At 38.6% G+C, this 25,313-nt stretch overlaps 3 protein-coding genes across 3 annotated transcripts in view; 1 reads left to right on the top strand and 2 right to left on the bottom strand.

The window, feature by feature from the left end:
- Positions 1 to 25,313, bottom strand: part of LOC144628668 (large ribosomal subunit protein uL22-like) — a 70,968-nt gene that overhangs the window by 36,887 nt on the left and 8,768 nt on the right. The window lies entirely within an intron of this gene.
- LOC144667477 (uncharacterized) lies at positions 6,474 to 7,268 on the bottom strand. The gene has a single exon (XM_078528934.1). It carries the CDS (start codon positions 7,223 to 7,225, stop codon positions 6,554 to 6,556), a length of 672 nt encoding a protein of 223 aa, XP_078385060.1. The 5' UTR covers positions 7,226 to 7,268; the 3' UTR covers positions 6,474 to 6,553.
- Positions 12,638 to 24,942, top strand: LOC144662803 (dual specificity mitogen-activated protein kinase kinase 1-like). Its single transcript, XM_078523781.1, has 10 exons — positions 12,638 to 13,072; positions 13,204 to 13,438; positions 13,679 to 13,825; positions 17,589 to 17,666; positions 17,996 to 18,047; positions 19,760 to 19,884; positions 20,581 to 20,829; positions 21,280 to 21,341; positions 21,935 to 21,980; positions 23,193 to 24,942. The coding sequence occupies exons 1-10, from the start codon at positions 12,990 to 12,992 to the stop codon at positions 23,268 to 23,270; spliced, it is 1,155 nt and encodes a 384-aa protein (XP_078379907.1). The 5' UTR covers positions 12,638 to 12,989; the 3' UTR covers positions 23,271 to 24,942.

The raw sequence follows: 25,313 nt of genomic DNA, 5'->3' as shown, positions 1-25,313 counted from the left end.
CCTTCAACACATTGAACAGCAGTCTACCCGGCTATAACAATTCAAATATGGCGTCGCAAAAACAAAGCGTCGAACGCATATTTTGCTGTTCCATTTGCTAATTTCGCTGCCGTAATCGACTGCCTCGAAAGGTCCTTGCAATTTTAAAGTATAGAATTGTCAGATCTCGGTGAAATTTGCACTGTTTATTTGTGTAATGTTAAGGAATATGTGTATAAATACCCGGCGCGGACGAGCCATTTTTGACAAAATTATGTGGCTGCATTTCCTCCGCGAAGATAGGAAATTGTTAAACTAAACTACAAAAAAATGATAAGTTCGAAGAACAATGCACACGATGAACCTTCGACTCATACTTCATGCAAAAACGTCGACATCTCGAAGAGACTTTGATTTTATAGTGTAATTCTCCGGGTTGTTTATTCCTGTAGTCTGGTCAATGTTTCACCTAAGGTTTTTCCTCAGTCATCACATTGTTCCTCTTGCCTAAATCTTTCACATCAAGGCAGCATAGTAGAGTGGTTAGGATGCTGGGTTTTAGCTATTTATGTGATTTGTTGGTGGTGCTGAATCTTTAGGTGTCAAATTAGCAATGTTTCCTGTTGAACGGGAATAACATTAAGATAAATATGTATTTATAAACAAATCTCCACATACAAGTAAATATTTAATTTCATTCCATTATAAGATTTCTCCTACCCTGTCATCGCATCCAGTGGAGCTGTATGTGGGAGAGAATGTTATTTTTTGTTAATGTTTTGATTTAATTGGTAATTATGGTTAGAAATATCCATGTAAGATCAACAATTTTATTTTAGTTTGTTCTTGTTAGGTGGAGAATGTAATTTCCAGGGCTGTCATTAAGGGCAGTAACCCATAACACCTGTTACTGTTGAGTTATAGGTAAAAATAAGAATTGGTGTTATTTTACACCAGAAACCCATAAGAGTTGAAACGTGTAACGTACGCGCACAGCGTTTGAATATTCATTTTGCTAAGTACCATATTTGGAAACACGAAGAATTTGTACGCGAATGCTTTATACACGTAATGACACACGCAACATAATTTTTGGTTTTGCGGTAAGTTGCTTGAATTTCGACCTAAATGCCGAATTCTTACAGAAACTAAGAAATACATTAAGTGTATTGAGGCGAGTTCTCAGACTACTCATCAAGAAGATGAAAAGGAAAATTTAACCAAATCTAACTTTTTTCAACCAAGCTTGTTCAAAAAAAGATTACGTCATCGAGTGCGAGCTAGCGCGCCGTGAATAATCCAAAATAGTCATTTTGATTGGTTGAATGTTTCTCGTGATTTCAATATGGTACTTAGTGTAAACGAATGTGCAAACGCTTTGTACATGCGAATCATAGGGAGTTACACGTTTCACCCTTATGGGTTTCTGTTTACACTTCATACAGAGCAAAATTCTTACGTGTGATAAGTTCAATATAATAGCCCAATTTCAATATATTAAAATTCAGCCTAAAACAATAGACCTCAGGTCAAGGCTCCAGGGACCAAACTATAGAATTTGTGGGGTTTATTCCCCAGGGCCTCATAGTGATGTCTATTGTTTTAGGCTGAATTTGAAAATATCGAAATTGGGCTATTGTTGCTTAAAAACTTAATGACAGCTCTGATTCCCTGCTTTAATCTTAAATGAATACTACTTGATGGTTTTAAATCATTCATAAAATGAACTTTATTTAAAAAGATGTTGATATTTAATTGTAATTTGTAAAAAGATGATTATTTTTGTGACTTGAAAACTAGGTGCATGTATGACAACTTGATTATTTTTTTAAAATTATTCACTTTTATTACTTTGTCGGACCTTACTACGGTTTATGATTGTGTTAAAGATTAAACTCAAGACCCTTTACAGAATACTGGATTACTGGTACAGCTTGAATGAAATTCTATTTGTGGTAGGACCATCTAAATGGGTAGTTTGACCATGGGCAAAGTGGACATGGGTAGGGGTGTAACGATACATCGGACCATCAATGCATTGCAATTGGGAATGTTCTTATAGCGATGCATCGATCGCAATTTCAACTATCGATAACAATCGCGATAGAATCGTTAATTATCGATAGTTACGATAGTTTTTAAAATGGTATCCTGTAGTACTTTTTCCTTGATTGAAAAATATCTCACGTTCTCTGCCGTCCTTTCTTGGCTTTCTGTTCGTTGTTTCAGAATCGGTACTGTATTACAAGCCATAAAAGCAAACTTCACGGATGTCGCTTGTCTCCAGAGCCTTATCTGCGTTCAAAATGGTGATTAGAATATTAATTCCACCCCTCTCTTGGAGAAAGAAATGATTACAATGCTATGAAGTCACTAATTACAATACTATCGCAATTTAGTAGAAACTCAGCTGTGTTCTATTGGAAATCCGCGAATCTGATTGGTTCTCCCACTGTTTTCTATTCGCCGAGAGAAAACAGTCGCGCGCGCGTAGCTCTTTAAGCGGTGAATTTCCTTGATTTTTGTCTTCAAAGTGCACACAATTGTAAGTTTTGGACTGCAATCCTTTAGAGTTTCTACTAAAACAATTAGACTACTCGCCCTTGTTTTCTATGAGCGGTAGTCAACTTGATAGAAAACTTGGGCTCGTAGTCTAATTGTTAAATAGAGCGGTTTTCACTTGAGTGTCGAAAGTAAATTGCGTTTGCTTTGGTTTTGCATTACCACGCTTAGTGATTGGCTTAAAAATCTCGCGCCACTTTCTCAGCCAATCAGAACTAAAACCAAAACCAATCGTGACACGCACGTTTTCTCGCGCTTCGTGCCGGCTACATGTATTTGCTTCGAGTTTTGATTGGTTCACTGGATTGTCTGTTCTTTGTGATTGGCCAGAGTAATTACTTTGGTTTTGGTTTTACGACACTCAATTGAAAACTGCACTAGTGTCACTACTATCGCAATAGTATTGCAATAGCAGTGCCGTAGCAAGGGTAAAATAAGTGGTGGGGCACGCGAGCGCCGGAGCGGGGGTCGGGGGGCATGCCCCCTCAGAAAATTTTGAAATCTAGAAGCTTGGAAATGCTATTTCCAGCGTTCTCCAAGAGCTTTTTGTGATTTACGCATATCGGGAATTTACTTCCTACACTGTCTCAGCAAACCACTGAAGAGAGTATAACACTTGCAACGTCAATTACAAAATATAAAACCGACTGTCTCTGTATCTTGAAACCAGCAAATGTTTCACCTTTCAGAGTCATCATAGTGCGTTCTGGTCTTAATTTCTGGTTTGTTTTAGTTTTTGGCCGTTTAACATTGTTGTGCATCACCCTACGTACGTTAAAAAAATGAAAAGAGTACAAATGTTATTGTTTCAAACCTCTCGGGAGATAAAATTTTATTTTCAACATTTTATACAGGTCTGTTTTTCCTTTTTGGGAAAAAAACTGGGGGGGGCACGGGCCCCCCTGGCCCCTCCCCTTGCTACGGCACTGAATAGTAATTTGACTATCGCAATAGGCAAAATGACCTCAATAGTCACCCTAGATATGGATGTACCAATTTATTTGGGCAAGAAACTTACTTTACCAGTGGTAAGTCACTGCCCGTAGCTTGTAGAGAACTCACTGATAAACCATATACCTATAATCTAGTGTACTGTCAATAGGCCTTCAGTTTGAGATTGAGTAATTTATACTGTGTTTTATTAGAATCACTGTAACTGAATAATATCATTTTGTTTGTTAGACAGGGTTGGAAACTAAAATTTCTGAGCACTCGCCATCTGGGCGAGTGACCTTCAAATTGCGCTCGCCCAGATCAATTTTTTCTCGCCCAGTCTCCTCCATTAAAGAAAGGAAAATTTAGCCCCCTTCCCTAACAATTTTAATCACGTTCGATACTCATCGTGCCACAGTGGTGGTCGATCATGATACAGACTGCAATCAATTTGAATGAAAAATCGCCAAAAAAGACCTTACTTCACAATTTAACCGTGAGCATGCTTACTTCAAAAGTTGAAACGCAGTTTTATATTTGATACGTCTTCCCAAATTCCCATATGTTGCAAGCAAAGTGTCGAAATTGTACAGAAAAAGAGGCGGGAAAATCAGGAAATAGCAATCTTGCCGCGTTTCGTGGATCGGTGGACGCTTATTTTGAAAACTATATTCTGGATATAAAAATCGTACTCGCCAAACCGGGTGAGTGATCCGTGATTTGTACTCGCCCGACAGTTTTCACACTCGAGTGGGCGAGCGCTAATTTCCCACCCTGTTAGATGATGTATTTTTTTAATTTGGAATTTTGTGAATGTCATTGGATAGGTACAATAATAATAGTATTTTAATTCTGTATTTATTGCATTTACCCAATTAGATGTTTAAAAAAAATTACAATTAAAATTCTTTGGATTAAAATCATCTCTCTTGTGATTGTTTTATGAATTATTGCTTTAAGATTCCAATTTTATTCAATTCTGAACTGAAAATGAATTTTCTCATTTTCATGCTAAGTAAATTTTAATCAAACCAAGTCTTGTTTTGAAAAAGAAAAAAGCCAAGGGCAACTTAGAGCATGTTTACATAAAAACGTTGTCCCTGGTAGGAGGGTTACAGCCTCGCCCCGAGGCCAATTTACGTAGCGACTCTCTCATACATTCTTTTGAAACGTCATGACTGCATACATGAAGACCGGAAGTCCTAGAATCTAGGACTGGAAATCCTGTGTCCCCAGAGCCCTTTGTTTCCTCGTGCCAAGGCCCAGCCGGCTAAGAGAAACGAAAGGGCTATGGGGATGAGAATGTGTCCCTCTTAGCTGGTTGAGCCTGGGGCACGAGGAACAAGTGGCTCTGGGGACACATGATTTAATTGGCTAGATCTTTAAAAAAGCAATTTAAATTCCCATTCAGCACGTATTGTCAACCGTGTTCTTTGAAAACTACCGAGCAGGATACATTGCGCGTATTTCCTCGATTCTGCCCTTTTCAACACTTTAGGTAAAGGAATACTGGTATGAAAAAAATTAAGCATTGTTATTAATAACATCTTTGTTTTTGACCTCATCCGATGTGTTTTATTACAAGCAATATGTTTGCACCCTCAGGCGGGGTTAGTTGTGCAGTTTCCGCTTTATCGACGCACGTGTGACGCAGTTGAAATCACCATGTTAATGTCGTTTAGTTGCTAAACATATTCTTGTCACGAATGATCCCTCGGGCAGAGTTTATGGTGTACTTTCGGCTTTAGAAACGCGCACGTTTGTCCACTTCCGGGTGTTCTCAGTGTGGCCTAGTTACAACTCCAAGGCTATACAGTGTCTGTCACGTGACCTGTGATGCATTTTGAGCGACTAACAAATTTATAAGATTTAAGGGAAAAATTTAGACTACGAGCAGTCCCTCTTTTTTCGCAGAGTCCGTCGAGCTTGAAGCGATTTTTTTTTTTTCGAAGAGTCCGTCGAGCTTAAAGCGAAAAAAATTACGCGCGGGGGGTAGGAGGCGGGGCGAAGCGAGAACGAGCAGTCCCTATTTTTTCGCAGAGTCCGTCGAGCTTGAAGCGAAATTTTTTTTCGAAGAGTCCGTCGAGCTTGAAGCGAAAAAAATTACGCGCGCTTCTCGCTTCGCCCCGTCTTCCTCCCCCCGTGTGTAATTTTTTTCACTTCAAGCTCGACGGACTCTTCGAAAAAAAAATTCGCTTCAAGCTCGACGGACTCTGTGAAAAAATAGGGACTGCTCGTAATCTAGGAAAATTTTCTGAATCCTCTTAGCCTAGCCCGCGAACGCAGACGTCTGCGTTTGCAGGCTACTCTTAGCCTGGTTGTTGACGAACTAGTTTAGGGACGGACCATTTTTTTTGTCAGTTCAAACAATTTTTTTATGGCTGCACCTTCCGGCAGACAATGTTTTTTGCTGTCTGCAAACAATTTATTTGGGCTTTCATGCTTTAAACAATATTTTTCAGGATATTCGATGCGATTTTCGATTTGCGATGTGTTACGGCATGGAAAAAACTGATAAAACAAAACCTTGTTTATATAGCGAACTTTGACAGTCCCTTGGTCCTTCGTTATATCTTGGTTCCACTGTAGGAGGTAAAGACGAGAGGGTATATTCAATAGGTGGGGAGGGCGCAGCCCACCCCCCGCCCCCAAATTCTCCCCTCATTGGGATCTACGGTAGAATAGCTAGGGGCCGATCTTTTTTCGACTCCCCCTCCCCCATTTTGCCTTCACTTTCCCACTCCGTAAAAAAAGACCAAGTAAAGCGATTGGAAAACTTCGTCAAAAAACGGTAAACTGATCCCCACAGCAAGAAGAGATTGAAGCAGAATAAGATTAAAAAAAGGAAAATATATTTGCCCAATTTTTTGGTTTGCAAAACTTCGCGACTGATAGCGGTATGTCTTCAAAAAAAAATAACCCGATTGAAAAAATAAAATAAAAACGAACTTAATAACTTGCGATCGAAGAGAGAAAAAAATTAAAACGGGATAATTAAATTGTTGGTCATTTCTTTTCTTTTATTTGGTGGCTTCTAAAGAAGCCGTTTTTTGTTGTGTTCTTTTTTCTGTTTTCTTCTTCACTTCTTGGCCTTGGCTTTAGGTTTCTTCGCCGCCGCCTTTTTTTTAGGTGCAGCTCGTTTCTTTGGACTTTTTGTGCGCTTCTTTGCAGCTGACTTTGCTTTAGGTTTCTTTGCGGCCTTCTTTTTAGCTGGCGACTTGCCTTTCTTGGCGGTGGTCTTCTTCTTTGTTGCTTTCTTCGCGCCGGTCTTCTTGGGAGTTCGCCTCTTCTTAGGAGTGCCTGCCTTCTTTCTGGGCCTTTTAGCCGCTGCCTTCTTCTTAGCTGGTTTCTTCTTTGGCGCAGCCGGAGCTTTGCCGACTTTAAAGGATCCCGAGGCGCCAGTACCTTTGGTATGCAGCAGCCTGCCCGACTTGACGCCACGCTTCAAAGCCATCTTTAGGTGCACTGATATGTCGCCGGTGACTCTGTTGTTTGCTTTGATGTACTTCTCAATGGCTTGCCGCGACGAACCACCACGGTCCTTCATCGCTGTAATCGCTGCTGTAATCATGTCAATGTATGGCGGATGCGCTGCAGGAGCGGCGGCCTTCTTTGCTCTTGGCTTTCTGCTCTTCGCCATCTTTCGGCCGGGACTCTTGGACCTTGATCTCGAGCGCGACCTTGAACGTGATCTCGACTTCGATCTGGATCTCGAGCGAGATTTAGACTTTTGCTTTACGACACCAGACATAATGAACAGTGAAAAGCGGTCTGCTTCGGAAAAATATTCACGATGCAAATAGGCGTAGTTTGTTTCTCGCGCCAATTTTATAACAAAAGACCTGACGCCCGAGGGAACAGTCACCGGTCACGGATCAGAATCAACAAGAAGTCGTCAGCGTCCGACATGTTTAAAATTTGTGTTTCTTCAAGGAGATTTTCAATCACTGACTGCTTAATAGCCCACCGCAAGGAAACGGTAAGTTGTTGGATGTAAAGCTATAAGGACCAGCTTTTCGGGCGTAGTTGTTAAGTTGGCCCCTTTGAATGCATACACGGGTATTTTTCATTTCTTTTTCATAAGACGATTTTCAAAAAATAATGCGAGCGGTGTTAACCATTAATTAATTATCGATTAGTTTCTACGAACGTTTTAAAAACCCCTAGAATATAAAAATGATGTTTAGGCAACAGGTCAAACACTAAACGAGTGGAGATAATCGAATTCCAACCTTATTTTAGTTGCTGACAATGCGTCAAACAAAGACAAGATTTCGTGGTCGCCATATTTGTTCAGCTCGGATACTTGAAAGTAGTTTCCCTTTCATTGCAGTTTTGCGTAAAGCAGGCTATTTATTTTCTGGAATTCTAGTTTGCTTTACCATTTTCGTAAACAGAACTAAAACGATAACGCTTATTTCAGCTGTGATTTGAGAGTTAACTTGAAAAAGAAGTTTCGGACTGTCTCAGTGCACGACAGCCGAACCGCACAAAGCGACAAGCAACAAACTTTCACTTTCATTCAAACATAAAGTGTATGAAAAAAGCAGTAAAAGGCCGATAAAATAAATCTTAACAGTTACCTTTCAACGGTATCGAACTATTTAAAGAGTTTTCTACCGTTTTAGCCTCTTCCGTGACTAATTTGGTTTTTGAAAGTTGTCGAATTCGACTTTTTTTTAAAGCTGATCGATGAAAAACCTTCTGCTCCGATAATGCCCGCGCGCTTGCGTTATATGCAGTTTGCTTTGCGTTATAGAGGCCTTCCAAGGGGTAAAAGCGACAAGCGACATGACCCTGAAAACTGGCGACATGGAACATTTTAAAAGCGACAAGCGACATCATTACAGCCCTGAAATGCGTCAGCGACACGAAGGGACAGCAAAACAATGGGGTAAAAAACGACAGCGACATTTACCGCTGTTAGCTAGGAGACATGGGTTCTCAGAAACGTGCGACATTGCGACGCGGCTACCCCCCTTGGAAGGCCTCGTTATACAGTTGGCTTTGTATAGTTTTCCATCGATCTAGAGACCCCGAATTCTGCCGACTCATGGAAAATTGGCAGGTTGCAGGATATTAGGCAGATTTCGTAAAAAAAACCACAGGTTTATTGCTTAGATTAGGGGTTAGCTAACTCAGTGAGTGAACATAACCGACGCCTTGGTATCGCTTCAAATGGACAATAAGTACACCCATGAACTTAAATGTCATCGCAAAAATAGGAAAGGAACCGCCTACTTAATCTCTTTTCAAGTGTTTCACTGGAATTATCAGCTATAACTATTCAAATAAAACGTCTAAAAATTTCACCAAAAAGGGTGGAGCTATAAATTCTCGCGCGTATCGGAAACTCAAACAAACGACCACGAGGGTAGATTCCGCCATGTTGAAAAAAGTGCCAACAAATTATCTAAAACTTTGGCGCGAATTTTGTACTTTTTGTATAAAAATCCGATGACGAACAGTTTGCGAAAAATTTAATTCTGAGTCAAAATCATTTAGGATATCCTACAGAAAAATTAAATTTGTCCGTTTGAGAGGATATGTGATTTTTTTTACTGGTAAAATTGTCTGTAAATTTTTTCGGAATCACGAATTTTGACTCGGTCAATTTTATCGACAATCTGACATACTAACTGAAAACACTAACGAAAGGCTTCCCATTCTTAAATTTCTTCATATATTGTACCAGGTATCTTGAATTTTACAACCAAATATCCAGAAAATGTAAGCCTTATTAAAATATTACAGAATTATTTACGCCAATTTGCGCCATGTTTGCCGCGAACTACGCCAGTCGAAGCCGAATATCACTACAAAATCCGGGATTAAAACTCATTTCGTTTAATAATTAAAAGCGATTTCTACTGCTATTTTTTAAAAACCCAATTTAAGATAAGCCTAAAATGACGTACAAAAGTAAATGAAAATAAGATCAAGAAGAAAAAGACACTAGCCAGGGGCGGATCCAGGATTTTTCAAAGGGGGGGTGGCTGTTTACCATATTTTTGTTTACTATATTGTTCAAGCCCCAATTTTTTTTATGGGGGAGGGGGTTCAGGCTTTTAGCATTTTTTTGAAAATGGGCGGTGCAAATTATTTTGGGTCGGAGGCCCATATTTCATGGAAATAAGATGTAAATGGAGACGAAAATCATTCCAGCAAGGCTAAAACAATTCTTGAAAGCTAAAAGGTATCTAATTTTTTAAAATTATACACACATGTTTTGTTACATTAAGTCAGAAGTTCGCAAAACAGGCTGTCGAAAACCTCCTATTTTGGAAAAATGGCCGTCCTTAACTTTGAACGGCCGCCTGACTATGAATGTTGGATGGACATTGTCCTTATTTTCTATTTCAATACTTTTATTTTCATTTTTCTGGTGGATCAAGGGGGGTGGCTAGCCACCCAATCCACCCCCCTGGATCCGCCCCTGCTAGCTTTGTTGTACACGGCTCATGTGTTGTTCATCTTCAAGAGTACTGTCGCAGCAACGACTCTTTTTTCCTTCCCCCCCCCCCCTCCCCCCAAAAAAAGTGTACAAGTACACTTTCTGAAACGTCTTTATTTTGACCACTGCGTGTGCTAAATAAAAATTTAAGTCGGTGATGTCACAATAAATTACGAAGGCTTCTTTCCTTTATGAAAAACTAGGCAGCTCGCGCGATAGAAAATTGGGTGGGGACATTCACCCATAAAAAGTAGCTCAGAGTCCTTTTTAGAGAGGGGAGGAGGCATGGCTAAATCACTTTTATCTCTAAGGAGTGAAATTGTTTAAGGTAAAATTATTTTACCTCCAAAGGTACCAATTTCAGTCTTTTATCTGAAGGGTGTTTAAAAACTGGCTGGCCAAGAGCCACGTTCCTTGACAACTTATTTTCGGTTTGTTCCATTGAAAACATTTCTTAAGCTGACTTGGCGTCTGTGTGTGACTAAATAAATCAAGAAGATGAAAATGTGAAATAAAAACTACTTGTATAAAGGGTCTGCCGGACTCCGCCGGTTCTCTCCGGCGGAGAGAACCGACAGTAGGAAATACGTCTGCGTTCGCAGGCTAGAGGGGGGGAAGTAGGGAAAGAGAAATTATTAGTGAAAGGAATTTTCCGCTTTAATATTGGGTGTCTGAGAATTTTAGCCGCAAAACTTTCAGCTACGCTCTAAGCATAACGGAATCATAAAAACCAGACATGCCAAGTCTCTGGCGTATTGTACAGTAGACGACATAAATTGCAAACCAAGTTCTACAATAGGAGGTTTATAATACAGTCAGAAGAAGTTGTATATTTTTTTACAAGCTAAATCTAAAAAAAAGTCAAGAAAAACCTGTGTAGCGTAGCACATGTATGATATGACAAAATTAAACAAAAATATTGTAATGCGCTGCAATACAAAATTTCACGGACGTTTCGAGACTTCTGTCTCTTCATCAGCGTAGAAATGCCGGCATTTCTAAAAACAAGTCGATGAGCTAATATTTGGTGGGGGTAGGGGGAAGGGGGGCGCTAATACTGATCGAAAGAGTTTTTTGTATGATATTTGGAGAATTTATTTTTGGCAGGCTTAAGAGACGGACCATTATTTTCTTGGAGTGGGGCGCCGGGGGATGAAAATTTTTCCTCTGCAAACTTTTTTTTTAGTATATGCACCTCTGCAAACATTTTTTTTTTCGAAATTCTAACTATTTTTTGTGATACATATCGTGTTTGCAAACAATTTTTTTTCAATATTTTTCATCCCCCCCTCCAAAAAAATAATGGTCCGTCCCTAATGCGGAAATTTGACGGTATTTTCCCAGGAAAGTCGTATAACCTTGCACATTCCTGTCTGCTTTAATAGCAGATAAATATAGATATGTAGTTAACTTTGCAACTATTTCGAATTTCGCTTTCCGGGACATAAGTAAAGTCAGACTATATTTCCCCTGGGAATTCCGAGAAACAATATCAGCTTCTGAAAGCAAAAGCAGCAAAATGGATGCAAAATATTTTCCAAGGTCAGACAAAACTTGTGCTTTGCTATAAAGACGAATGTCACGTAACACAACAAAACTACGCATATCATAGACTTTTGTTGCATATCTATTTCACTTTTTTAACGTATTTGAATCAGGTGGCATTTTAAAAAATATCGGTTGACATTTCGGTCGCTTAGCTTTACATGTAAATGTAAATTCTAAATTTAATATTAGTTTATAATAATAAGGAAATATGATAATTAAATCAGATAGCGAGTCTTAAAATTTAGTTGACGTCTTCCGTGATCAAATTTGAAACCTTTACATGTAAGGCAGGGACCGCGGAGACCATTTTGAAGTGATAGGGCTAAACACCTGGTTAAGACAAGCAAGCATTAGGGGTCACTTTTCCGCCATTTATCATGTGAAAATTCATAGCGGAGCTCCAACGCGAATGGCGCGCGTGAACGGAGCATCCATAAGTAAGCAAATGGTTATCCATCGAGCCGAGGAATTTTGGGGGTCGCCGCCAGCCCCGTACGTACGTACGGATTAGGCCTAGGGACGTTATGTTATGTTATGAAAACGCGGGAAAATTTGTTGCGCGGTGTTCACTGTGTAGGCTGAATCGAATGAAACCGAGAGTATAAAAAAGAGCGACATTGAACATTCTTTCTCCCGATGTCCTCAAAAGTCATCTATATCAGTCCGTGAAATTGTGGAAAACGAAAATTGTTTATGAGGAGACCCGGAATAATTGCGAATGATATTCCTTGTGCAAATCCAGTTTGCTTGTTTCTGTTGTTTGCTGTTGAATCTGCGGCTGTCATGCATCATCAAGAATACAGTAGCAAATAGTTGTGTTAATACGAAGGTAAGTATTACATAGATCAAGTCCGCTGAAGAAAGAGACAGGACCCTGATGCAAGCTAACAATCTTTACTGAATTGCTGAGCCTGATTTTATGACAGAAAATTTCATGATGTTTTTACTTTCTGAACGCAGTTTCGATATATTCCGTGTGGGCAAAGTTTAGATTTTTTCCGTTTAGGTCATTTTTTTAAAATAAATGTGGAGCTTCGCTTAGGCTTGCCTAAAGCTATATATTACATTATCCTTTTCATTCGGAGGCCTAAGATATCAACCCAACCAAAAAAGTGGTAGGGCTATAGCCCTACCAGCCCCTCCCCCTCCGCGGTCCCTGTAAGGGGAACTTTGTGCGAAGTGGCAATTTTTTTTCTGAAACGTCTCAACTTTTGTACAATGTGTACACAATACAGAAGTTTACATAAAGGATGAATGGCTTTCCGCACGATTCTTGACACTGACCTAGTATATCGAAGGCTCAGAAGCGCCGAACTTGCCTTGAAAAATATATTATTGTCTATTTCGCGTTTCGTCGCCCTGGGTCTCGAGACTTCTTGCAGAAAAAATTGATACATGGTAGGTAGATCTGCAAAATACGTTTCCGTTATGCAATGCGGAATAATCGTGTGATTAATAGGAAGTAGATTCTGAAACACTCGCGTGGAAACTACGCATCGTGCCGCTCGCCGCGATGTCCAAGAAGAACAAATTGAACAAGCTGAATTTGACCATAGCCCCTGCCTCTGCATCTCCGGATCCACTAAAACCTGAACCGTGAGTAAATGGTCGCTTTTTGGCTTTTTCCTTCCATTCTGAGGCCAAATCCGCCTTTATCTGAGTTATTGGCCGTCGTGTTGGTGCTCGATATAAGCCCGTTGTGCGCTGTTTCTTCTGTTATTTTGCAGTAATGATGCCGCTGGGATTGGCTCGCAAAAAGTGGAGGAGATACGAAAGAAATTCGATGAACTCGAACTGGATTCGTTACAGCGCGAAAGGCTAGAAGCGTTTTTAGCCGAAAAGAGGAAAATTGGCGAGTTAAACGCAGAAGATTTTGAAAAATTGGCCGAGCTAGGCGCAGGAAATGGTGGCGTTGTGACAAAAGTTCTGCACAAGCCTAGCGGTCTTATAATGGCTCGAAAGGTGAGTGAGCGAAAATACTATTTGCAACCCAATTAAATTCCCAGCCGAATATATTCTAAACTCAAGGCGATGTTATGCATAGCTAATTCTCCCGATTTTGCTTAAAGAATACTTTCCTTCGTAAGTTAAAGCGGTTTATGCGCTCTGTCGCCCTAATTTTGAGGAGCTAGCGGCCTCCAGGAATTTCTGTGCTATTTTTGTACATTTTTGCAAAGAACTCATGTTTCCTTTCGTCTACAGCTAATTCACTTGGAGATCAAGCCTTCTATACGCAACCAGATCATTAGAGAATTGAAAGTTTTACACGATTGCAACTCTCCTTACATCGTTGGATTTTACGGGGCCTTCTACAGCGACGGAGAAATCTCTATTTGCATGGAACACATGGTAGGGTGAATGTTCCGAGTATTGGCAAATGTAATGAGTGTATTGTGTACTTCCCCGTAGGAAAACATTGAGTAGCTATGCATGGTGTAGCATTTATTCGTGTAGTAGTAGAAAATATGTAAAAGCAAAACCCTCTCGCAGAATGGGAACTGATGTATAAATTATTTACTGGTAGTATAGCCCACGTCGAACGCAAGCGATACTTTTGCAGCAAGCTCGCCACTGCCTTTATGGTAACAATGAGCTGAAAGCGGCGGATGTCCCACACACATTTCGAAAATGGGCAGAATTCTTTCGAGATGAAATGTGCGTCCGTAAATGTTAACCTGATGGGTAAAATCGTTAACGTACGTGACGGTTTTCGTGTCGAGCCGTTTACTTTTCGTCTCGAGATCTGTCATTTCGAACTTAAAGTACTCCAATTTATTGTCGAGCATAGCTGTTTTGATGTTGTGCTCCGCATTGTGCCTTGGTCTTAGCTTCTGCAAAATGCAAATTTGATGTGTTCAGTTGTCGCCTATAGCTATACCCTCTTTGAAAACGAATCAAGTCGATCGTTTTTTATCTTGATTACTTTTGTAGCAAAATCTCCCGGTTGGATAATTTGCATTTAATTTTCCAAATTCGGTCGCCCTTCAGCGTAGCCGAATCGAGGATAGCATTTTTAGTGGAACATTATCCTTGCAAACATGATTATATGCTTATTGATTTAATTATTAGCTAGGTTTTGCTTGCTAGATATTAAACTCTTTTCCCCCCCTTGCGCCCGAAATGTGCTTCTTTGCAATGCTCTCTTTTTTACTGCGTGCAAGCTTTGATGGTTTTATATATTTCAAGCTCTCTGGATTTGTTTCTTTTCTTTGGTTGGGCCTGGTTTGCTCATAGCCTTCCAACCTCCACACCTGCAAAACGAAATGATTTGCATACTAAATTAAAATGTTTTGTCTGCCTTACGAGAATTGCACACCTTTCTGCTATACACAGAGTTCTGACTGGCAAATTTTTATCACTGGCAAATTTTTACAGGTAAAAATTGCATAGTCCTCATGCAAAGTACAAAATGCTTCTTAGAGCTTTTTTGACTGTTGTGGAATTGGGCGCTGTATCATCTTGCTGTATAAAAATATATTGCATTTTTTAAAAAAAAAGATATTCATATACTAATTCTGTGCTGTAAAACATGTCAGTTTGCCAAAATGCACAAAACTTGATCCGGTCAAGGGTTCGAACTACCAACATGTGTTGTCTCTGGTTTGTTTATGTTATACCAGGGTTATACCTTTTGTTTGTAGTTCTGGTTATTTCTGTACAGTATTCTTGAAAAATAGCTGTTAGGACAGCTGTAAAGTGAAGAATATATTTAAATATTGAGTGACAGAACGCTGCTTACACATATAGAATAGTTAGATAACTCAATCAAATTTATAAGCTTTTAAAAATACTTAATACATGTAGCTATATTTTAAGTCACAGCAGTCATAATATGAAATCATTCCATCTTTAACAGAGCAAGGCTTAATGATATATTTATTTTGCTTGTTTATAAATTTCATTTCCTGTTGTTTTTAAATCTAAAGATGATACAATCTGTTCTTTATATAATTTGGTCTATTTTTATAAAAGATGGAAACTTCATCTGGGTAGTACATTTATTTTGAAGATTCAACGATCTTATTATTATGTTGATTTGAACGCATCAATATGTGAATCCTGCATTTTGTGTTCCAAAATTAGTTTTTCGTATTGTGTATGCTTGTTATTAAATAGAAGACATTTTGGGTGCTTTAACAGGAATGAAAGTGCCAGAATTGTAAAAATGTCTAGGTGAAATACTGTGGGAACATGAGCCATAGGCACAGTTTATCACAGCTGTTTGAACTTCTCCCAAACTTTCACAAATGTTTCTATAACTCAATAGTTACACAGAAATAATATCTTCTTTTTTAATTTGGCTTGGTTCCCTGTAACGGAGGCTGCTTCGCGAAGTGCTAAGGGCACTGGACTTGTAATCTACAGGTCCCGGGTTCAAATCCTCCTCCCTGCCACTTCATGGATTTGTGTTTGTTCATCCCGAATTCAACTCCTTCATGCTTTTTTTTTTTAAAGCCAACTGGTCAGCTTCCCACCTGTTCGGGGAGCAGTGTTGGCGCAGTAGTGAGAGCGCTCGCCTCCCACCAATGTGGCTCGGGTTTCGATTCCCGGACCCGGCGTCATATGTGGATTGAGTTTGTTGTTGGTTCTTGTCCTTGCTCCGAGGGTTTTTCTCTGGGTTGTCCGGTTTTCCTCCCTCCACAAAAACCAACACTGCTAAATTCCAATTCGATCGGGAAATTATCCGAGGGCCACAGGTTAGTCAGTTGAAAGACTGTTATTTGCAACCCTTGTAAAACAAAGTTTTTTTTTTTTATTTTTCTGTTTATTTTCAATATTTGTTTGTTTATTTATTTATTTATTCAAGGATCACAATGCAAATTATTAAAACACCAGTTATTGTGTTTACCCTAAAAAGTTATTTTTAAAACGACATTTTCATTATGCTTTTATGTAACTTTTTCCTCTGTGGGATTGAATACCTAGAAACATATTTATAAACATGCTTATGATTGACATAATCACAAACATGGCATTAAACAATGAATAATTTTTATACGATAATGATTATGTGTGTGAATATGATTATGATTATTTCAGTGCTTTTTGGTGAAATAACAAGTGAAATACTCCAAAAAATAATTTTTGTTTCTTTGCACAACCTTGTATTTTGCTGAAGGATTTGATAACGGCCAATGACCAATATGTTATTGATGTTAATAAAAATTGTGTTTGATAAAAAAATGTGAAGTAAATTGAAGGCATAAATTGACTATTTTTTATATTAGTCTCATTATGGTTAGAAAAAAATTGTTTCTGGTCAGTAAAAGGATAAGGAGGTTTTTTCATTGGCTGTAACTATGAAATCAAAATCTCACTGGGTTTATGTTTAAATGGCTGATAGAGGGGAGACGTTTTGTGTATGATGAACCAAATTATGGATTTAATGAGACTCCGAAGCATACCTCCTCTGATAACATATTGTTTATTTACACTTCAGCATCAAGTTTCTATAACACTTTTTGTTTTTAGAATGAGATTGAAACTGATCTTCTGCAGCTGTTAGTCACATGGGCTTGTCAATCAAAATGACACTTGATGGTAGGCTGCTAACGAGCAGAGCAGTTCCCACTCAGCAGTAAAAGTTGACTTTGCCTTCAAGTTAATTATTTTGAAACAATATAAGCAACTAGAACAAAATTGGGGCTTATACCACATGAGTGTGTATTTAGAGAGAAAGGCCCAACAACCATTAGGCTGCCCTTTCATTCCGATCAAATTAGAATTTGAAATTATTATGCTTTGAAAAAAAGATCATTAGGCCCTAGAAATAAGGGGGAACTGGCAATAAACTCTATGACTCTTCGTCAAGAAGTTAAATGTAAACTGATCTCGTTGGAATACAAAAGCCAGCTTGGGCTTTTATCAAATATTTTACAAGGGTGTACTGCTAAGTTTCTGCTAAATCCTCAGCAGACTGGATACAGTTTAAATGAACTAGTCTACCACATAATTATTCTATGCAACTTTTCTGTGCTATAGCAATCCTAAAAGCCAGAGAATGTCAATTGATTACACTTACAGTGTCACCGTGAAGAATGTGATGCCTGCAAATGCTACTTGTACTTCATGTTTATGCTGCTAGTAACAAACTGTATAATCTTTTCTGCAGGATGGAGGCTCATTGGATCAGATACTCAAAAAAGCTGATCAACTTCCCGAGGACATTTTGGGGAAAATCACTGTTGCTGTAAGAATCAATTAACATTTTTCCATTGTCATTGTCGACAGTTTAATTGTTTCTAACTTGGAACCACTCCTGTAAACTGGATTAAAAGACAGTTAAATGCCAGATATACATCAACTTTGAATTCTGTTTTATGATATTTTTTTTGTAATCAGTAATTATTTACTAGGTAATTTTATTTGTGTGGCACAGCTAGCAGTATAAACTTGACTTTCTTATAACAAGATAAGAGGAATAAAATCTCAGTTGGTCACTGTCTTACCTGAGCTCTGAAAATGTCAGTTGTATATCTAACCCCAGCTTAACAACATTGAAAATTATTCCAATTACAGGTTTTGAAGGGTTTGAGCTATCTCAGAGACAACCACAGAATAATTCACAGAGGTTAGTGTCTACAAATATTCATCTTACAGCTTTTGATGATAAGTTTTGTGTGGTCAACAGTGTGTTTTTTGTTGTTGGGAGCACTGTGACTAAGATTAGGGGTTTTTAATTTTTTTTTGGCCAAAAATAAAATTTAACCCGAATTTTTTAAAAAAATAAAAAAAAAAAAAAAAAATTTTACCCGAAAATAGGGAGAGCCGTAAAAGGGTTACGGGTTCGGCCCTTAATGACAGCCCTGAAGATTATCTAATAAGCCCCCTTTGGAAGTTCAAATTTTTAATCCCCCCTGCCTCTATTAAGCTAAATACAGTAAGTAAGCAAGGGAACATTACACTTTTAAAGTTATTTATCCACCACATTTACTTTTTATGGTTATTATTTTGTGGAAATGTGTTTCAACTTACTAAACTACTTTATTCTTTATTTGTACCCTTACTTATAACTGTTTTGAAGTTAGCCCCCCTCCCCCTTCTATTAAGCCTGCCTGTCAAAGCCCCAGGGAGGGGGAGGAGGCGGGGGTAATAAGGTTTTTACAGTACTGGGTTTGTTGAAGTTCCGATTGAGAGATGCTGAGGTTGAATTCTGTACTGGGGTTGTTGTATTGTGTTCTTGGGCAAGAGACTTTACTCCCACAGTACCTCTCTTAACCTAGCAGTATACATATAAGTATTTGCAAATTATTAATGCAACCTGACAAAATGCTGTAGGGTAACTTGCAATGATGGACAAGCATCCCATCTACAATCCTGAACAAAAGTCCTTAGGGCACTTAAGGACGTTCACGCTAATTGTTTATGCCCCTCCCCCCCCCCTATCACGTCCCCCCCCCCCCCCCCCCAACATAGAGGGCGCGCGGAAAAATTTTTGGTCTCGCTTCGTTTCATTTTTTTTTTTTTATTTTTTGGTTGCTCCTTTTTTTTTTTTTTTTTTTTATTTTTTTTTTTTTTTTTTATTTTTTTTTTGAGAAAAAAAAAAAAAAAAAAAAAAGAAAAATTTTTTTTTTTTTAAAAAGAAGGTTTTAATTCCAATTTTTTATCTTTCCTTTTTTTCCGTACGACAATTTTAAATGTTTTTTACCAAGGTTAAGTTTTCCAAAAAAGATGGAAAAATAGGAATTATTTACGCAACAGACGCACTTCTACAAAATGTGACTAATATTGTTATCCTCTGTTTACTCATCTTCAATAATTTTAACTATAATCCCTGTTAACCATTCTGAATTACGTGCGCCAATTTTTTTGAAATCAGGATAGTTTTCCACACGCTTTTTCTCTGAAACGAAGTCGGTGACACCAACTTTTTTTTGCATTTCTGACACAAGTAACTCATCATCTGACCGCAGCAAAAAATTATAGAAATCTATCGAGGAGAAAATTTTCGCGCGAACGTCCTTAAGGGAATAGTGCTCAGTGACAAATCTTTTCGGGTTAAGAAGTCATTGTTTAATTTTCCGAACCCCCTTCCTCCCCAAAACAAATGTTGAAATGTTGTCACTTGGTTGGGTGGATAGAAATCAACATTGCATTGGAGGTGGGAAGGGGGAAGTTCAGACAATGCCATTTTTTGGTCAAAACAGTTAAGTGTCCCAAGACTTTTGTCGCTTTTTGCTACAGAAAGTGAAGTTAAGTGCTAGAAATCTACTCCAAAGTTTTTTTTTTATTTTGCAAAAGTGTGTGTAGCTTTAAGACCATCTGTGTGTTTTCGCTCCACAGATGTGAAGCCGTCAAATATTTTAGTGAACTCCCGTGGTGAAATCAAACTGTGTGACTTTGGAGTCAGTGGGCAGTTAATTGACTCAATGGCAAATTCCTTTGTTGGCACAAGATCTTACATGTCGGTAAGCTGTAAAAGAAGAACTAAAACCATGGACTGTGATTATAATACTGTGTACACTTTCAGTCCTAAAAAAAACATAGTACAATTTTGATAAATACCCCTGAAAATAAACCATTTTGATTATAATACCCCCTCTCAGATGCAAAAATCCTTTAAGAAGCTCGTAAATATAATCCCATGGGCTTATATTAGATTTAAATCTCATAGATTTAGATATAACTTTTCTTGTTATAAGCACCTTATTGTTACTTTTTGTCACAGACTGGCGAAAATAGGGTCCCTTTTGAGCTTATAACAATTTTGTTGGGATAACATTTTTTGTGTTAGTTTCAGAACACCTCATTAGAATAAAATTATCAAAAGTTAAACTAAGCTTAGCAAACTTACATACTTAGAAAATTTAGATACGATAAACTGATAACATCTTTGTCATATATGTGAGAGGATTGGATTGATTGAAAGAAATATTGAACGTGGTGAAAAATAAGTTGAACTTACAATTGTAAATGCTAAAGGGGAGAGAAAAGAAGGAAAAAGAACCATGAGGTGTTAGGTGAAGCTTGGGAAGGGTGAAGATTCAAGGGGCATGTCAAATGTAGATTGTGGCCTATTTGTAACAAAACTGCATCTTTCGTCTCTCTAGTTTCTGTAACCTCTACAGAACCCCTATTAAATGTTCTGATATGTCTTTTATCAGCCTGAAAGACTTCAAGGTGCCAATTACTCAGTTTTGTCTGACATTTGGAGCTTTGGCTTATCACTGATCGAGATGGCAATCGGCAGATATCCAATTCCACCGCCTGAGGAAATTTTAAATCCAAATGCCAAGAGTACCAGCCCATCACATCTGATGCGACTTCCTCCTGGAGCAAGACCGCCAAGTGGGCCGAATAATGATGCCAGGCCAATGGCGATATTTGAACTACTGGACTATATTGTTAACGAGGTAATGTATATGACGTCAAGACTACTGAAAAAGGTCCGAGCACTTGGTTTTTTTGAGAAGACAGTTTAAAGAGATTCTCAAGATTAAAAATCTCTTAAGTCAGTGGTTTAAAATGTTTTTCAGCTTTCAGTATAATTTTTTAAGTTTTGTTTTTATAAACCTAAAAACTCAGTCCTGGAAGTTTCCTGGAAGTCTGGGTTGAAGAGACAAGAACTTCATGATCATCGTGGGATAATTGTCTCTCCTAATTGGAACTGCATTTAGTGCATTAAGATCAGGGGGATTTAAAAAAAAAAAAAAAAAAAAAAAAAAAAAAAAAAAAAAAAAAAAAAACCCCCCATTGAGCCCAGATAAGGGAAATTTTGATAAAGGGTTTAATACAGTCATCATCAAAGCCTTCCAGCTAGTACTTTGAGATGGAAAAAATTTATTTTTGTCTTATTTTAACAGCCTCCACCACAGCTTCCATCAGGTCACTTTTCAGATGAGTTTTGTGAGTTCGTGAACAAATGGTAGGTAGTTACCTTAGATGCTGTTTAAAACAATATTATAGCATTTCTTTTCAGGTTATCATTGAACATTTTAAGGGGACTTTGTTTGAGCCTGAGAGAGGCAAAGTGACACAAAAATGTGTTATCAAAGGCACAGTATCCCCCAAACGAAATGAGAAAAAAAAAAAAAAAATTAAAAAAAAAAGAAATAAAAAAAGGAAAAAAAAAAAAAAAAAAAAAAAAGCGCAAAAAAATTTTTCTATTTACCGGAATTTCTTTTTCTCACGGAGAATGAAGAAAACCGGAGTCTCACGAAAAACGTGAGACTTGAGAGGTCTGCAGTATGTAGTCTTAGTTTGTTTGTTTGTGAGTTGTGACTGTACAGAGCAAGTATTTATAGAGGAGAGGGCTATCATAAGCCCTAACTCGTTAATTATCTCACCCACGTGGCTTCAAAGAGCTTGGCAGCTTGTCATAACTGCATTTTCTACACCAGAGTTAATCTATGAAAAGGCGGAAAGGGAGAAAGTATAATGTTAACTTTTCTGACATGAGCTTGTGGTTTATTCCGCCAACACTTAAACATTGACTTATCATTTCTATTATTATTTTAGTCTTGTAAAGAATCCTTCAGAGAGAGCAGATCTCAAGTTGTTAATGGTGAGTGTCAATCAATGTTTTGGATAAGAATGTCTACCACTAACTATGTCGTAGAAATCAAATTTTAAGCTAGTAACTACAATTGTGTTGGTGGCTGAGTGGGTGTATCAGCCGTATAAACACAATGAACAACTGCCTCGCAAAATGGAGGTTGGATGCCTGCAAGATCCAGGATCTTCCACTACTGACAGCAGCAAACTCCTAGATGGAGACCTCTCTCCTCCGCAGAGGTCTCTTTCGTGTTTCGACGGCTGGGAAATGGAGAGGAACGGGGTGAAAGTAGCGTGCGGATCCGGAGCCTGGAGAGAATCGAAAATGTTTTCGCCTTCCTCCCCCCGTGTTTTTCGCCTTCCCCCACGAAGAGGCCTCTGCGGAGGAGAGAGGATGGAGACTGATTCCATGGCAGGCAAATCCTGTCAACCCAATGATGAGCACCTATGTGGAAGGGACAAGCCACCCATCACACTAATAAGACAGTGGATAGAGTGGGAGAGAAAGTGGTGGTGGACAGCCTATGAGAAGGAACCCGCACTCAAGAAAACTAAAAGCAAACCGCTAAAACGCACTTGGTCCAACAGCATGTGAAATCCTGGAGCAAAGGCAACACTAATGCTCCTTGTTAACTCTGTTAAATTGCATTTAACTGCATAAAATCTTGAAATTGAACGAGTCTTCACCTGGGTGCATGACATTAGTTAACTGATTACTTGATTCAGAAGAAATCAAAAGGCCCCTGGAGCCAGCTCATTTTTGTAATGGCTGATCTGCATTTTTTTTTTTTTGGGGGGGGGGGGGAGTGGCTATCATAAACCCCAACTCTACAAATTATCTCGCTCACATGGCCAAAAAAGGTTGGCAGCTTATCATAATTGCATTTTCTACACCAGAGTTTAAATCTATGAAAAGGTGGAAATGGAGAAAGTATAATGTTGACTTGTCTGACATGAGCCTGTGGTTTATTCTGCCAACATTGACATATGATTTTTATGTACTGCAATGGACTAGCACCCCATTCAGGGGAAGTAGCATTATTCCTAGTTACTTCATGCTATGGAAAGCACACTAAGAGTGAAACAGTCTGTAAATGTATCTGTGTTGTGTAGTGGAGATGGGCGGTGAGGACCTTGTAGTGATCCTCATTCTGGCTTAACACCCTACAAAGTATTTAAACATCTCTAATAAGAGAGTTACCATGTTTTTTTTTTTTTGCAGAATCATCCTTTTATCAAGAAATCTGAGATGATGCAGGTAGACTTTGCTGGCTGGGTGTGTCAAGTGGCTGGTCTCTAGCGAGCAAGTTCATAAAAATAAACTGAATTGGAGTATTGCTATGGAACAAGTTTATAACCCTTATTTAACTTGCATCGTCAGAATGAAGGAATACAGAAAAGGAAAATATATGCAATGGAATTTATATAAATGTGGTGTGTTTTGGATTCAGTGCGGCATGAGACTGCAAAGCGTGGGAGGGAAATATGTTACGCCGTGTCAAGAAGATGCAATACTTGCCAAACACTCCAGATTTATGGATATGTGCTATGGAACACAGTTTTCTTCAGGAAGTACTTTGGAACTGTAATAAAAGATATGGAATGCAAATAAGACTCTAAGCAAGACATTAACAGGATGGGTGGGGTGGGTTCAGTTTTCAAATTGCCCGACCCACCCACCCTCAAATTTCTTTACATATCTAGACCGCCAGTCAAGGTATATCTTCAGTTGCACAGAATACAAGTGGATTGCTTTGTAATACTATTCGTTGCTTATGATTTAGCCTTTTTTTCATGCATGCTCTCTTTATGCCTTGTACAATCTCATTGCGGTCAGCTGGGTTGTTGTATGCGGCTGTGATATGTATTGTACAGTAATATTGTTGTAGCAAATGTCATGTCTGGTTTGTTACATGGCTAGCGGGGGATAGGCTGGGTATTGTCGTAAAGTGTAGAAAATACATGTGGCCCTCACATCAATCAGAAAATGATAATACAACCAAGTTGATATTTCGTATTCCTTTCCGATGCTGTCAGCGTAAATACTTTTCAGTCCTTTGCAAAGGCCAGAATGTTTGAATTTTGTGGTAATCAAGTAACTCTTGATCTACTAGTTGAGTTACACTGTCGTGTACTTTGTCTTAAGAAAGAATTCAAAAAGCTTAATAATCAATTTAGGTCACAGGAAATCGATAATGGTTTGATTTTGGACAAATGACAGGGACCATTAGTTAGAAAGTGGACATAAACTGAATGAGACCGAAAGATAGAAATGGAGTACAACATGAAAAAACTAAACGTTATTCATCTAAAAAGGGTGCAAAATGATATTTGTAATGTGAAATTCCTTCGAGAAATTTCTTGCTGACGCAGTTTTTTTTACTTAATTGAGGCAATTGGCTCTGTGTTCATTACAGTCTGGAGAAAAACTAAAACTCAACTCATCCTCTTCGCTCCTCTAACTGGAGCATAAGGCCACCCAGAAACGTCTTCCATTCTTCACGGTCTTTTGCTCGCTGTTCCACCTCATTCCAGCTAGTCCAGCCCAGGTCTTTACGCTCACCTTCCACAGTCTGGAGAAGTTACCCACAAATTGTGTTTCTAAAGGTGTTGGCATCAAAAATGAGAAGAAGTTGTAGTGTCATTGCTTTTTACTCAAAATTGATGTGAGGGTTGCATCCCTGCATGGACCAAAACAACGATTGCTCATTGCAGGGTCCAGGGAAACAGGCTAGATTATTGTTATATTTGGCATCAAATATCAGTAGATCTAATAGTGGTTATAGAAAATGGTGGGTACTTTTTAGTTTTGCATGATGGAATAGAATATGACCTGATGGAAGAGAAAATTCATAAGTTTGTAACATCATAAGCTGCAATGTCATCAGAAGAAGCTTGCAACCCTGGCCTTTGCTAGGGGGATACTGTAATGTATTGACATTACGATTCTCCATAAACATCCTTTTATAGTTGTTAGGTTGTTTTTCAGTTGTTTTCACAGGGGAATTACTTGGGGGAATGAGTCGTTGTGGCCTTTGGCAGGCCACATGGTTTGTACAATCTTAAAAAGCCGGCCCTGGAATTTTTGGCTTAACTCTATCTGAAAAGTCCTTGAAATCTGCCAAGTGCTTGAGTATTTGCAAAAGAAAACTGAACTGGACAACTTAAGTTTGTTGACAAGTCTAATGCTTTCAAGTCCACAAGAGCTAGAAACTTCTAAAAGGCCGACATTGAAGAAAGTCAACTACAAAGTTAGATGCCCTGAAAGACTGCTACGGTTTAAAAGATTGCTCAACGCAACAGAGTATTGACTGTAACGTTAGTAGCCCAAATCGTGTAATTT

This window comes from Oculina patagonica, chromosome 1 (assembly GCF_052425735.1).
Source record: "Oculina patagonica isolate OP01 chromosome 1, crgOcupat, whole genome shotgun sequence".
Taxonomy (NCBI): domain Eukaryota; kingdom Metazoa; phylum Cnidaria; class Anthozoa; order Scleractinia; family Oculinidae; genus Oculina; species Oculina patagonica.
The sequence above is the reverse complement of the archived record's forward strand: the minus strand, read 5'-3'. Positions and strand labels throughout refer to the sequence as shown.

Excerpts from the sequence above, each read along its gene's own strand:
- LOC144667477 (XM_078528934.1), bottom strand. The coding sequence starts at position 7,225 with ATGTCTGGTGTCGTAAAGCAAAAGTCTAAATCTCGCTCGAGATCCAGA.
- LOC144662803 (XM_078523781.1), top strand. The coding sequence starts at position 12,990 with ATGTCCAAGAAGAACAAATTGAACAAGCTGAATTTGACCATAGCCCCT. Across the intron at positions 13,826-17,588 it reads CTATTTGCATGGAACACATG|GATGGAGGCTCATTGGATCA; the intron begins GTAGGGTGAATG and ends TCTTTTCTGCAG. Across the intron at positions 21,981-23,192 it reads CAGATCTCAAGTTGTTAATG|AATCATCCTTTTATCAAGAA; the intron begins GTGAGTGTCAAT and ends TTTTTTTTGCAG.